The 16,589-nt window shown below is 31.6% G+C and overlaps 1 protein-coding gene across 1 annotated transcript in view; it reads left to right on the forward strand.

Moving 5' to 3' along the window:
* Positions 1 to 16,589, forward strand: part of stx1b (syntaxin 1B) — a 69,165-nt gene that overhangs the window by 20,898 nt on the left and 31,678 nt on the right. The window contains exons 2-3 of the mRNA XM_079282192.1: positions 11,262 to 11,336; positions 13,324 to 13,423. Of these exons, the coding sequence (XP_079138318.1) occupies positions 11,262 to 11,336; positions 13,324 to 13,423 (175 nt within the window). The remainder of the gene's footprint in view (positions 1 to 11,261; positions 11,337 to 13,323; positions 13,424 to 16,589) is intronic.

A 16,589-nucleotide genomic window follows, 5' to 3' on the forward strand; every position in this document is an offset into this window, starting at 1 on the left:
GGACTTGGACTTGAGACCACAGTCGGACTTGTTTCAGATCACTCGGTACCATTCAAATAGCTTGAAACTTGTAACTGTTTCCAGACTTGACTTGAGTCTTTGACTTTTTTCAAACAACTTAAATTGACTTGGACTTGTTTTAACCTTTGACTTACCTTCGATGGGTCGAACCCTGGTTTGAATGACTTGAAGATGTTTTTGAAATGACTCAAGACTTGTGTTGAATGACTTGGCCGAGCCTCCAGTGAACTAGAACTAGACGTGTACTTGTTTTGAATGACTCGAGACATTTTTATATATGAATGAAGCTCATGGTTCTGCTGTATTTAGATAAAATAAAAGAACATTTTGAAAACATTTGAACCTACTGAGGGTTAAAGTCACCTGATGAATTGACCAGTGAGGTCACACTGCACCAGTGAGGTCACACTGAACACTGACGGGAAAAACGCCCAAACTGGTTTAAAGTACAAACTGTGACTTTAACTGTTCAGATCTGTGTCACATTTATGAGAGAGTAAGATTTAGGTCATGCTCACCTGCAGCCTGAAAAAACACACACACATTTACATACATACACACACACACACACACCTAAATACACGGTTCTAATAAAACTCACTTCCTGTTCTCTCAAAGTGAGTCTGTACATTAATAATTTATACTTTACAAATATCTATAATTTAGTCCTAAAACCTTCATGATGTTAAAACATTTAATTAGTTAATGGCTGCAGAATCAGGTGACCCAGTTCGAGAGGTGAATCTCACCACGAACACTACAGAGTTTAAACACGTTGTTTATCTTCATCCTGCTTTATTTTGCTGAAAGACGTTTTATTTGAGTCAAATATTGAGAAAAAAACAACAGATTGTTGATTGAGATTCAGATGCTCGAGGTTCCCAGAGGATGAACCTGAGAGGACCTTTCATGTAGCAGGTCGATATGTTCGGTCATATCTCCAAAATTATGATGGGATGGATTGTGACTGATGAACTGTAATAACATTCAATCAGCCTCAACTGTGTTTACTGCTAGTTAACTGGTGTTAGCATGCTAACATGCTAAGCTACTATGGCAAAATATGGCAAACATCTTAGTGTAGATGTTAGTTTAAGCTGCTAATCGGACATTTGATCGACTGAGTGAACCACTACGAGGAACGGGGCCTGGAATATATGTAAGTACATTTACAAATGAATCCTTTCTGACCTGACTGAGTATTTTTTTACATCACAGTTTCCAGATTTCACAGATAATACGAAAATTCGATATTTGTGTAAAATTATAAACTTTTTATATTCTTGAAAGTGAAACAAATGTTCTACATAGACCTCCAAACCTTCTTTAAAAACAGATTCAGGGCTTTAAACCTACAGCACTGATTGTGTAACACAGCTGTGATGCTTCATCAATACTGATCAATACTCCACTGAAGCTCAGTCACGTGACCTGCTGCTGCAATCTAACCAGTGTTTTAGGAAACACTCAAACACACGGAGGATGTTTTGTTGCATCTTCTTGCTTTTTCAGTTTGTTTCGATTCTCTTTTTCAACATTTAACCTTCTTTCATAATAGTTCGAAAGCATTCAAACACAGATTTGAAGTATGCACATCATCTTAAAAATGAATTAGAAAAGGTCAAAAACAGGAAGAGCTGCTGGAGAGGACCCAGGATGGAGCCGTGAGGAACTCCAAACCTCATTTGTTTTTGGGTCATTTTGGCATGCAAATATTGAATAACCTCAAAGTGTTTATATGTGTTAACCTTTGAATCTTTCATCTCTATGAATCGATTAATAACTCAACTTAATATGAAGCTGGTTTGATGATTTTCATCGGATACTTTAAGTTTTAAAGTCCACTCAAACAACAAGAAAATTAAAAAGTAAGAATAAATCGAAGAAATGATTACTGTTAGGTATCAATATCTATCCAGACAACCCCCCATACTTCCTCCCATCTTTGTGTGTGCGTGTGTGTGTGTGTGTCTGTGTGTGTAGGTGTGTGTGTAGGTGTGTGTGTGTGTGTGTGTGTGTGTGTGTGTGTCTGTTTATGTGTGTCTGTGTGTGTAGGTGTGTCTGTAGGTGTGTGTGTGTGTGACGTTTACATGCTGATGTCGGCTGGTTTCTGTTTGCACACATTAAGGGCAGAATTAAGAACGACTTTATAAGCTGATAAAAAGAACAAAAAAATCATTTTTCTCATCACGATGGTTGTGGATCGATCGGTCTTTAATATTTTATTCTTAAAGGTTTTTATTATTAGAGTTTGATGCAGCAGTAATCTAACTGTCGTCTCTATCATATCATTGCATACATCATAACTGCTTCATGTTTCTGTCTGTCATGTTTATGTCACGTTATGTGTTTTATTTTGTCACATTGCTTCACCGATAAAAAAATAATAATTAGTATCGAACAACATTTGAAAAGTTTAAAACAGTCGTATGATTAATAAATGAGTTTCTCTACTGAGCGTGCTCAGTGGGATCAGGTAGGAACATATAATGTCTTCATCCCTTTTCACCTCCCTCACCCTCCTCTGTCCTTCCTCTCCTCATCACCTTTCTCTCCACTCCGGTAATCCTCCCTGCTTTATGCTTCATCTTCCTCCTGCTCCTCCTCCTCCTCCTCCCTCTCTGTCCATTACCATGCCCCAAAGCCGTCTTCCTTCTTTCTCAACCTCCTCTCTTTATTTCCTCGGTTTGTCCCTCTGGCGTCGACGGCAGTCTGACCGTTTATTTGTAGACCCGAAGAAATAAAGAAAGAAGAGTGTGTGTGTGTGTGTGTGTGTGTGTGTGTGTGTGTGTGTGTGTGTGTGTGTGTGTGTGTGTGTGTCAGGTTTGATGTAACTTGTCTCCTCTGTTTGTACGATGTAGTTTGAGCTGAGTTCATCAAACGATATCCTCCTCACTGTTACTTAAAGCGTCTTAAATGTTTATTTTTTGTAGTACTCTGTTCTCTACTTGCTCAGGTACTCTGTTCACCACCTGCTCAGGTACTCTGTTCTCTACTTGTTCATGTACTCTGTTCGCTACCTGCTCAGGTACTCTGTTCTCTACTTGTTCAGGTACTCTGTTCTCTACCTGTTCAGGTACTCTGTTCACTACTTGTTCAGGTACTCTGTTGTACTGTAAGATCACTGTAATATTATTGTTGATAATAAAATGATACGATTCTTTACTGTGTAATTCGTACACATAGCTTCCTGTGAATGTTCAGCCTGATCAGTACGATTCGTTCGTCTCACTGCTGAGTAAATGAGGCTCAGACTGCTGACTCGTGGTGCATTCAAGAGCTCGTAACAGGCTGAGATATCGGAGTGATGACTTTTCTTTGTATTGGCTGAGTCAAGGAAGAAGTATTTATTGTGAATAAAGAGTTTAAACATCTGATTGATCGACGAGACATTTGCGTTTGAGGACGAGCGGTCACACAGAGCACAGATGGACTCTGGGTAGAGCCAGAGAGCCCAGTGCATTGTGGGTAACACAGCTCGCTGCTGGCACGGTCTACTGCACACACACACCCACACACACACACACACACACACACACACACACACACACACACACAGTGTGTGTCCATGCATGTAAACACACACACTCTGACACCTAAGGTCAACGTCCTGATGTAAGTCTTTATGATAGGGAGGGGGGAGACATGAGGAGAGAGAGATCTCCAGATGTTTAAAGTAGTATAAAGTATTTAATGTCTCCAGATGTTTATTGTAGTATAATGTCTTTAATGTCTCCAGATCTTTAATATCTCCAGATGTTTAAAGTAGTATAAAGTCTGTCTCCAGATGTTTGAAGTAGGATAGTCTTTAATATCTCCAGATGTTTAAAGTAGGATAGTCTTTAATATCTCCAGATGTTTAAAGTAGTATAGTCTTTAATGTCTCCAGATGTTTAAAGTAGTGTAAAGTCTTTAATGTCTCCAGATGTTTAAAGTAGTATAGAGTCTTTAATGTCTCCAGATGTTTAAAGTAGTATAAAGTATTTAATGTATCCAGATGTTGAAAGTAGTATTGAGTCTTTAATATATCCAGATGTTTAAAGCAGTATAAAGTCTTTAATGTCTCCAGATGTTTAAAGTAGTATAGTCTTTAATATCGCCAGATGTTTAAAGTAGTATAGTCTTTAATATCTCCAGATGTTTAAAGTAGTATAAAGTATTTTATGTCTCCAGATGTTGAAAGTAGTATGGAGTCTTTAATATCTCCAGATGTTTAAAGTAGTATAACGTCTTTAATATCTCCAGATGTTTAAAGTAGTATAGAGTCCTTAATATCTCCAGATGTTTAAAGTAGTATAAAGTATTTAATATCGCCAGATGTTGAAAGTAGTATAACGTCTTTAATGTCTCCAGATGTTAAAATTCGTATCAAGTCTTTAATGTCTCCAGATGTTTAAAGTAGTATAAAGTTTTTAATGTCTCCAGATGTTTAAAGTAGGATAAAGTCTTTAATGTCTCCAGATGTTGAAAGTAGTATAAAGTCTTTAATGTTTCCAGATGTTTAAAGTAGTATAAAGTATTGAATGTCTCCAGATGTTGAAAGTAGTATAGTCTTTAATATCTCCAGATGTTGAAAGTAGTATAAAGTCTTTAATGTCTCCAGATGTTTAAAGTAGTAAAGAGTCTTTAATATCTCCTGATGTTTAAAGAAGTATAAAGTCTTTAATGTCTCCAGATGTTTAAAGTAGTATAGAGTCTTTAATGTCTCCAGATGTTTAAAGTAGTATAGCGTCTTTAATATCTCCAGATGTTTAAAGTAGTATAGAGTCTTTAATATCTCCAGATGTTTAAAGTAGTATAAAGTATTTAATGTCTCCAGATGTTTAAAGTAGTATAGAGTCTTTAATATCTCCTGATGTTTAAAGTAGTATAGTCTTTAATGTCTCCAGATGTTTAAAGTGGTATAGAGTCTTTAATGTCTCCAGATGTTTAAAGTAGTATAGAGTCTTTAATGTCTCCAGATGTGTAAAGTAGTATAGAGTCTTTAATGTCTCCAGATGTGTAAAGTTGTATAAAGTCTTTCATGTCTCCAGATGTTTAAAGTAGTATAGTCTTTAATGTCTCCAGATGTTTAAAGTAGTATAACGTCTTTAATGTCTCCAGATGTTTAAAGTAGTATAAAGTATTTAATATCTCCAGATGTTTAAAGTAGTATAACGTCTTTAATGTCTCTAGATGTTTAAAGTAGTATCGTCTTTAATATCTCCAGATGTTTAAAGTAATATACAGTCTTCCGTGTTTCCAGATGTTTAAAGTAGTATAACGTCTTTAATGTCTCTAGATGTTTAAAGTAGTATAACGTCTTTAATGTCTCTAGATGTTTAAAGTAGTATAGTCTTTAATATCTCCAGATGTTTAAAGTAGTATAAAGTCTTTAATGTCTCCAGATGTTTAAAGTAGTATAAAGTATTTAATATCTCCAGATGTTTAAAGTAGTATAAAGTCTTTAATGTCTCCAGATGTTTAAAGTAGTATCGTCTTTAATATCTCCAGATGTTTAAAGTAATATACAGTCTTCCGTGTTTCCAGATGTTTAAAGTAGTATAGTCTTTAATATCTCCAGATGTTTAAAGTAGTATAAAGTCTTTAATGTCTCCAGATGTTTAAAGTAGTATAAAGTCTTTAATGTCTCCAGATGTTTAAAGTAGTATCGTCTTTAATATCTCCAGATGTTTAAAGTAATATACAGTCTTCCGTGTTTCCAGATGTTTAAAGTAGTGTTAATGGGATTGTGTGTAATGTATATGAGGAGCCTTTTCGTGACCTACTCAGGAGGTCAAAGGTCCTGATTGATCCGCTGGTGAGACAGGAAACATTTGATCAGATCCTTAAATTATTATTTTACCATCATAGTTCTTAATTGTGCCCCGCAGTAGTACACATAGTCTGAGGTACTTTCCACGAGTATATCTCTTTTCTGCTACTTTTACTGTGCTGTACTTTGTGTACTTCTCCTAAATAGGATGCCGGTGAAAGTACCCCGACAATATTAAAGTAGTTTATTGCTGCTCACATGTTTATGTATCAGCATATCGAGTAACAAATACTAGAATAGATAATAAATAGGATAATAGATAATATAATAAACAATATAATAAATTATAAATGACATGTTATAACTTACATGTTATTTAAAAAGCCACACTGAATTATACATTTTATAATAAATAAAAACCATTCTGCTGAACATCAAACTCATTTTTACTTTTCACCCTTTGAGTGATTTAAAGATCATTTTTTGGTAATCCAGGACGTTTACATTTCTAGCATCCTCTTCTTTATTTATTTATTTATTTATTCATGTATTTGTCTCTGTACTTGTAACAGAATACTACTAATAAGTTACTTTTACTTACAAAAATACAGATCGATATTTATTTATATGTCTTAAAGGTTTTATTGTGGAGTGAAGTCAACAAACATAACTATTGGATTATAATCTCTGTAAAGTTACAGTGAGATTAGTTTATAATAAATTGCTTATTTAATAATCATAATAATAATCACAATTATGATAATATTAATACATAATGATAATAAACCAGTAATGCTGCTACTACAACTATTAATAATGTTCACAAAATACAACTATTAATAATGATAATCATAATATATGGTCATTTAAATCCAGATTGAAGACTTTTCTGTTTGCTGCCTTTAATTGAACCACATTCAAGGATATTAATACATTTCTGCATTTCTACATTTTACTGCTGAATTTTATTTCTTACACTGCTTTCGTTTTAATGACCTTTCAATGAATGTTCTTAATTGTTTTTAAATCTGCTTTTCTTTTGCCTTATGTTTTGATGGTTTTATGTGAAGCACTTTGAATTATCTTGTTGTTGAAATCTGCATACAAATAAACTAGCCTTGCTAATATATAATGATAATAATAATATGTAATGATAATAATAATATGTAATGATAATAATAATATGTAATGATAATAATAATATGTAATGATAATAATAATATGTAATGATAATAATAATATATAATGATAATAATAATATGTAATGATAATAATAATATGTAATGATAATAATAATATGTAATGATAATAATAATATGTAATGATAATAACAATATGTAATGATAATAACAATATGTAATGATAATAATAATATGTAATGATAATAATAATATATAATGATAATAATAATATGTAATGATAATAATAATATGTAATGATAATAACAATATGTAATGATAATAACAATATGTAATGATAATAATAATATGTAATGATAATAATAATATGTAATGATAATAATAATATGTAATGATAATAACAATATGTAATGATAATAATAATATGTAATGATAATAATAATATGTAATGATAATAACAATATGTAATGATAATAATAATATATAATGATAATAATAATATGTAATGATAATAATAATATGTAATGATAATAACAATATGTAATGATAATAATAATATGTAATGATAATAACAATATGTAATGATAATAATAATATGTAATGATAATAATAATATGTAATGATAATAATAATATATAATGATAATAATAATATGTAATGATAATAATAATATGTAATGATAATAATAATATATAATGATAATAATCATATATAATGATAATAATAATATGTAATGATAATAACAATATGTAATGATAATAATAATATGTAATGATAATAATAATATATAATGATAATAATAATATGTAATGATAATAATATGTAATGATAATAATAATATATAATGATAATAATAATATGTAATGATAATAATAATATGTAATGATAATAATAATATATAATGATAATAATAATATGTAATGATAATAACAATATGTAATGATAATAATAATATGTAATGATAATAACAATATGTAATGATAACAATATGTAATGATAATAATAATATGTAATGATAATAATAATATGTAATGATAATAATAATATATAACGATAATAATAATATATAATGATAATAATAATATGTAATGATAATAACAATATGTAATGATAATAATAATATGTAATGATAATAATAATATATAATGATAATAATAATATGTAATGATAATAATAATATGTAATGATAATAATATGTAATGATAATAATATATAATGATAATAATAATATGTAATAATAATAATATGTAATGATAATAATAATATATAATGATAATAATAATATGTAATGATAATAACAATATGTAATGATAATAATAATATGTAATGATAATAATATGTAATGATAATAACAATATGTAATGATAATAATAATATGTAATGATAATAACAATATGTAATGATAATAATAATATGTAATGATAATAATAATATGTAATGATAATAATAATATGTAATGATAATAATAATATGTAATGATAATAATAATATATAATGATAATAATAATATATAATGATAATAATAATATGTAATGATAATAACAATATGTAATGATAATAATAATATGTAATGATAATAATATGTAATGATAATAACAATATGTAATGATAATAATAATATGTAATAATAATAATAATAATATGTAATAATAATAATATGTAATGATAATAATAATATGTAATGATAATAATAATATGTAATGATAATAATAATATGTAATGATAATAATAATATATAATGATAATAATAATATGTAATAATACTAATAATATGTAATAATAATAATATGTAATGATAATAATAATATGTAATGATAATAATAATATGTAATGATAATAATAATATGTAATAATAATAATATGTAATGATAATAATAATATGTAATAATAATAATATGTAATGATAATAATAATATGTAATGATAATAATAATATGTAATGATAATAATAATATATAATGATAATAATAATATGTAATGATAATAATAATATATAATGATAATAATAATATGTAATAATAATAATATGTAATGATAATAATAATATGTAATGATAATAATAATATGTAATGATAATAATAATATGTAATGATAATAACAATATGTAATGATAATAACAATATGTAATGATAATAATAATATGTAATGATAATAACAATATATAATGATAATAATAATATGTAATGATAATAACAATATGTAATGATAATAATAATATGTAATGATAATAACAGCAGTAATACAACAACTACTACTACTACTGCCAATAATAATAACAGCAGTAATACAACAACTACTACTACTACTGCCAATAATAATAACAATAATAATGATCACGATAATAATCTCCTTATGGAGAATATTTCTTGTTAGCATCTGATCTGATTTTAATATTTTGAATAAAACTTGAACCTGATTTCTCTTTGTTGTTTCATAAACTAAATAATAACAAACATTAATGTGTTCAAAGGTCAGATACATGAAGTCATCAGTGAGTGAACATGGCCGGCAGGAAGCCGTGGAGACCTTTAACATATGTCCCATCAGCCCCGCTTCCTCTCTGACAGTCGTCTCAGATGGAGCGCTGCCGTCGTGTGATTGGCTCTTTGTTTGGGAGCTTATCAGTCGAGACCAGACGACTTCTCTGGCGCTGTGTTCCCATGATGCTTAGCGGCTGACATATAGAAACACATGACCTGATGGATCTACGTAAGACCCTCCAGGACTCTGATAGACCCCGTTAGACCACAACAATAAGATCCTGTCAGACCCTTTAGAAACCTGTTTGGACTTAGTTTAGACCATCATAGACCTTGTTAGATAATTGTAAACCTTAGTTAGACCCTGTGGGACCCAGTTGGACCTTATTGGACCCTATTAACTGTCAGAGCCATCCAATCAGAGAGCTTCACATCCTCAAGTCTAGGTGTTTCCCTCTGTTTCCAGTCATTATGCTAAGCTAAGCTAACTCACAGAAACAGGATCTTCTACATTTTGAACCATTGCTGTAACCTCACACACACACACACACACACACACACACACACACACACACACACACACACACACACACACACAGCTGGACTACAGTTCCCATAATGCCTCAGGTCCTGGACTTGGAGGGAGAGCAATATTTAGTTTAGCTGAGGAGAATCAACCTGATCTCAGATCAGAAACATTGTTCAGGAGAATCATAATCATAACCATGAATGAACCATGAACCATGAATGAGTGCTGAAGTGAATTTAACAAATTATGAACTTCCTGATAGTTAACAGTACAATTTGAATTAATATTAATTTCCCTCCTACTGTTTAATAATAATAATAATATTAATGATGAAAGTGATGATAATAATAATAATAATAATAATGATGATAATAATATACGAAATAATATAAATAATTACACTAATAATAATAATTATTATTATGAATATGAATGAGTATGTATCCCTGACAGCAATCACACTTAGATATTTTAATTATTGCTCATGTTTTTAATGACTTTAGTTTAATATACCTCAAGATGTTTGCATTTGTCCACATTGTTCATCCAGAAAAACCTCAGTCAGCATATTTGATATTATCCTGTTTGTCCTTCTGAGTCTCTGCAGCCAGAGTGACGCAGGGTGGGGGGGGGGGGGGGCACACAATGACTGCAGTCCGATGCAGACAGAGAGGGATGCTAGCACATGTTTACCATGCCAGCTACGATGCTAAATATCAACAGAGAGTTGTTGATGGAGGCTGAAGAATGAAGTCACATTCAGAGTTTTAAATGTTTTTAAGAGAAGCAGCCCTGTTGTTGTTGTTAAACGGTTTGAGTTGGTGGAGGCGGAGATTCTTTTTCTGGAGCACGTTAGCTGCTAACGAGAGGAAAGGCGGTTAGCCTGTTAGCATGCTAGCTTGTGTTTCATATGAGTTGTAATGGAGATGAGATGCTAACGTTAGCATGCTTCTTTAAAAGCTTTCCTCATCTGCATTTGTGTGACCTTACCTGTCTCGCCTCTTTCTATGCAGTCACACACCTGTCTGTCTGTCTGTCTGTCTCCACCTGTCTGTCTCTGTTGTTGTTGAGATCAGATCTTTTGTTCCTTTGTCTGCTGTTTGAAACATTGAAGAGCTTTTTACTGTCTGCCATTAACATTTCAGTTAAACACACACACACACACACATCAACAACAATAGAAATCCAATCAGTGTAGCTGAGAACTGTTTACTTTCATTGAGCCGTCGCTTTAGTCTGTTTTACCTGTCTCTCTGTCTGTCTCTGTCTGTCTGTCAAACTGAATGAAAGTGATGACTCGGCGTTACATGACATAATGTGTCTCCTATATCTCTTCAGGCTAAGGACAGCGATGATGATGAAGAGGTGGTGCAGGTGGACCGGGACCACTTCATGGATGAGTTTTTCGAACAGGTGAGACGCGAGAAACCCACGAAACCACATGAAGCCGCGTGACACCACGTGAAAACAAGTGAAAACACGTGAAAACAAGTGATAACACGTGAAAACACGTGAAAACACGTGAAAACAAGTGAAAACACGTGAAAACAAGTGAAAACACGTGAAAACACGTGAAAACAAGTGAAAACAAGTGAAAACACGTGAAAACACGTGAAACCGCGTGAAAACACGTGAAAACACGTGAAAACAAGTGAAACCGCGTGAAAACAAGTGAAAACACGTGAAAACACGTGAAAACAAGTGAAAACAAGTGAAAACAAGTGAAACCGCGTGAAACCGCGTGAAACCGCGTGAAACCGCGTGAAAACACGTGAAAACAAGTGAAAACAAGTGAAACCGCGTGAAAATATGTGAAAATACATAAAGTTTGGAAGACAACACAAAGCTAAAACAGAATTTAGGAGACATTTTAAGTCAAAAGAAAAGAGCTTTTACTTTCTCTGTCAGCAGTTTGATGACTCCGGGTATCGTTCTTTAACAAATCGGTTTGTTCTGAAGTCGTTCTGGAGAATCTGAAGCAGGAAGTTTTTCTAAATTGGATTCTCCGTAATCTGATTGAAGATCTGAAGACTGACTGACTTCCTGTGAACTGATCCCAGATCTGAAGATCTGACACTTCGTTCTCTTTTCAAAATGTCTTCATTGACAATAAAACTTTAATCAGATATTTAAGACTAATAAATCCATTTCATGTTCATTTAAGTTGTTTAAATTACACAAAGCATCAAACTCAAAATGCTGAATTTATATTTTCCTTTATCAGTTGTTCTCACACCTACATTATGGGGACAGTAACGTGTTCACAAACAGACGTTATGAGGACAGTAACGTGTTCACAAACAGACGTTATGAGGACAGTAACATGTTCACAGATGTTATGAGGACAGTAACGTGTTCACAGACGTTATGAGGACAGTAACGTGTTCACAAACAGACGTTATGAGGACAGTAACATGTTCACAGATGTTATGAGGACAGTAACATGTTCACAGATGTTATGAGGACAGTAACATGTTCACAGATGTTATGAGGACAGTAACGTGTTCACAGATGTTATGAGGACAGTAACGTGTTCACAGATGTTATGAGGACAGTAACGTGTTCACAGATGTTATGAGGATAGTAACGTGTTCACAAACAGACGTTATGAGGACAGTAACATGTTCACAGATGTTATAAGGACAGTAACGTGTTCACAAACAGACGTTATGAGGACAGTAACATGTTCACAGATGTTATGAGGATAGTAACGTGTTCACAAACAGACGTTATGAGGACAGTAACATGTTCACAGATGTTATGAGGACAGTAACGTGTTCACAAACAGACGTTATGAGGACAGTAACATGTTCACAGATGTTATGAGGACAGTAACGTGTTCACAAACAGACGTTATGAGGACAGTAACATGTTCACAGATGTTATGAGGACAGTAACGTGTTCACAGATGTTATGAGGACAGTAACGTGTTCGCAGATGTTATGAGGACAGTAACGTGTTCACAGATGTTATGAGGACAGTAACGTGTTCACAGATGTTATGAGGACAGTAACGTGTTCACAAACAGACGTTATGAGGACAGTAACATGTTCACAGATGTTATGAGGACAGTAACGTGTTCACAAACAGACGTTATGAGGACAGTAACATGTTCACAGATGTTATGAGGACAGTAATGTGTTCACAGATGTTATGAGGACAGTAACGTGTTCACAAACAGACGTTATGAGGACAGTAACATGTTCACAGATGTTATGAGGACAGTAACGTGTTCACAAACAGACGTTATGAGGACAGTAACATGTTCACAGATGTTATGAGGACAGTAACGTGTTCACAAACTAATCAAAGCTTCTTTTAGAAGCAGCCAGAGTTTTAACTAATTCGATACATTTTGATTTCTGTGTGTGTGTGTGTGTGTGTGTGTGTGTGTGTACAGGTGGAGGAGATCAGAGGCTGTATAGAAAAGCTATCGGAGGATGTGGAGCAGGTCAAGAAGCAGCACAGTGCCATCCTGGCCGCCCCGAACCCGGACGAAAGTAAGACTTCCTGATCGCTGCTGTCAGATAGAAAGAGTTCTATAACCACAGACTGTCCTCCATAAGAAGTGGACGTAGACGTTATGGGATGTTTCTCGTTGGTTTGTGGATGTTTTGAAGCCTCTAGTTCAGCGATTTGTCCATCATCATCTTGTTTTTTTATCAACCAGTGAACAGGAAGTGACCATATCTGGACTGAGGAGTGACGTAGAGACGGCATATACGTCTCTGGTAGAGACCTGTCAATCAGCGTGTAGCCCCGCCCTAAAGCATCCCCTGCTTTATGGTCTGTGTGACTCTAAATGGACCATAATGTACTAAATGAACATCATGCTGTATTGAAGAAGACTTGAAACTAGAGATTGAGACATAAACTCATGTTTACAATGTTTACTGAGGTAATAAATCAAGAGAGAAGTAGAGTCATTTTCTCATAGACTTCTATACAACCAGAGGAGTCGCCCCCTGGTGGACACTAGAGAGGATGCAGCTTTAACACATGAATAAAAACAGTTTCATTTTATTATTATTTTTTATTATAAGTCATGTTTGTTCTGCATGATGTCATCGTCTCTCTGCACGTTGATGTTTCTGTTATTATTTTTCATCCTTTTATTTTTCATATTTGTGCCCTTTTGTTTCTTCCTCCTCCTCCTCCTCCTCCTCCCCCCCCCCCCCCCCGTTGCATGCTTCCTGTGACTGCATGAACCTTCAGAGGAGATGAGGGGGAGAACCAGTGAGGACAAGTGAGTCTCCTTCATCATTTTCCTCTTCTTTAACTTGTGTAAACACAAACAACAAAGGATGAATGTTTTCATATCAACACACCTTATTCTTGTTGTCATGGCAACACGAAATCACCAGTTAAATGTGAATATTATTTTTATCTTTATTCATGTGAAATTAAATCTGTTAATCAAAACAATTCTACAGGATGTAAAAATGTATCTTCAAAAGAGGTTCCAGGTGCCCTGAACGCTTTTATTGTGCAATTTCTGATTTTAGTGAGTTTAACAACCATCAAGTATTGAATTAATCTAGAATTTAAATTCTAGATTAACAGACTTTAACTTATTCTATAGTTTCAATAAATATTCTACATGTAGAAGAATACTTTTATTAAGCTGAAAAATGGATTACTATTTGTTCTAATTATTCCAATAACAATATAATAATTAGTGCTGGGCAATTTAACGCGTTAATATCTCGTTAACGCATTCATTAATTAACGCCAATTATATTATCGCGCGTTAACGCAGTTTAAATTTTTTTTTATAAAGCGGACATTTTAAACACAAGAACCAGGCAGCGAGTGGTGAACAGCTGTTTGTGTGGCATCAGTTCGGTCTCTTCCTGTTTCCTTCACCTACATTCCCCTGGGTCCTAAGTCCCTCCCTGTACAGCTTCTTATCACCCTCTATGTACCAAAGTACATTTATAACAAATACCACACATATTACGGTCATCAGCATTGCATGTGTGGCTGACCACAATACCAAGAAAAGCTAAAAAGAAATGATTCATTTAAATTATTGTTTTAGAGATTTTAAAGTGTTTTGTTTGTAATATGTATAATAAGCATCATTTAATTATCGCTACTGATAATTTAACAAACATAAAAACATGATGTAGATAGGGTTTCAGTTTTCAAGAAGTATATTTAAATTGTATTTATTACACACATGAAGAATCATAACTGTGTTATAACTGCTACTGTGTAAAGGGAATACTGCTGCTAACAACAACCTGATGTGTTTAAAGTGTTTAAACCAAATGTTATTGACCGTTTGTTCATATAGCAGTACTATAAAATAAAATTGCGCAATACACTACTTTTGAATTCATTATTGCACTTTGCCGATAACAATAAGATTAATCACGATTAAAATTGTAATCGTTGCCCAGCACTAATAATAATATAACATAACAATATAATAATATAATAATTAGTGCTGGTCAAATGATTTAATCGCGATTAATCACATGGATTTTTTGCGATTAATCGCATTGTTATGGCAAAGTTCAACAATGAATTCAAAAGTAGTGTATTCTGCACTTTTATTTTGAAAGTACTGCTCTATGAACTAAAGGGCAATAACATTTGGTTCACGAGATGCAGGCAGCATGTTTCATACTTAATGTGAATATAATTCATACTTTGTTGGCATCTTCTTCTGAAAACCGGATGTTGTCTCACGTGAATGTTTCCGTTAACTTTCAAAGTCCTTCGCTCCCGATCTGTGAGTTTCAATGCGTTTACGGTGGATTTTTAGGTGCGCTGAAGTGTAAGTGTCTGACGATAGGATGTTTGCTGGCTTTTATCCCACTGTTCTTGTCATCCTCTTGTTGTTATGTCTATGTATTGTCTATTGTCTTTCAATAAAAAATGAAAAAATAATAAAAATTTGAATACTAAATTTAGAAAATGCGTTAGCCCGCGATAAAATAATTGTCGGCGTTAATTAATGAATGCTTTGACGCGAAATTAACGTGTTAACTTGCCCAGCACTAATAATAATACAACAATATAATAATATAATAATAAAATAATATAATAATATAACAATATAATAATATAATAATAAAATAATATAATAATATAATAATATAATAATATATTAATATACTAAAAATAATAATATAATATAACAATATAATAATTAACAATATAACAATATAACAATATAATAATATAATAATATAATAATATAATAATAAAATAATATAATAATATAACAATATAATAATATAATAATAGAATTATATAATAATATAAAAATATAATAATATAATAATATAACAATGTAATAATATAACAATATAATAACATAACGATATAATAATATAATAATATAACAATATAATAATATAACAATATAATAATATAATAATATAACAATGTAATAATATAATAATATAACAATATAACAATATAATAACATAACGATATAATAATATAATAATAAAATAATATAATAATATAACAATATAACAATATAACAATATAATAATATAATAATATAATAATTAAGTAATATAATAATATAACAATATAATAAAAATAATAATATAATATAACAATATAATAATATAAAAATATAATAATTAACAATATAACAATATAATAATATAACAACGAAATTATATAATAATATAACAATATAAT

The sequence above is a fragment of the Melanostigma gelatinosum genome, assembly GCF_949748355.1.
Source record: "Melanostigma gelatinosum genome assembly, chromosome: 13".
Taxonomy (NCBI): domain Eukaryota; kingdom Metazoa; phylum Chordata; class Actinopteri; order Perciformes; family Zoarcidae; genus Melanostigma; species Melanostigma gelatinosum.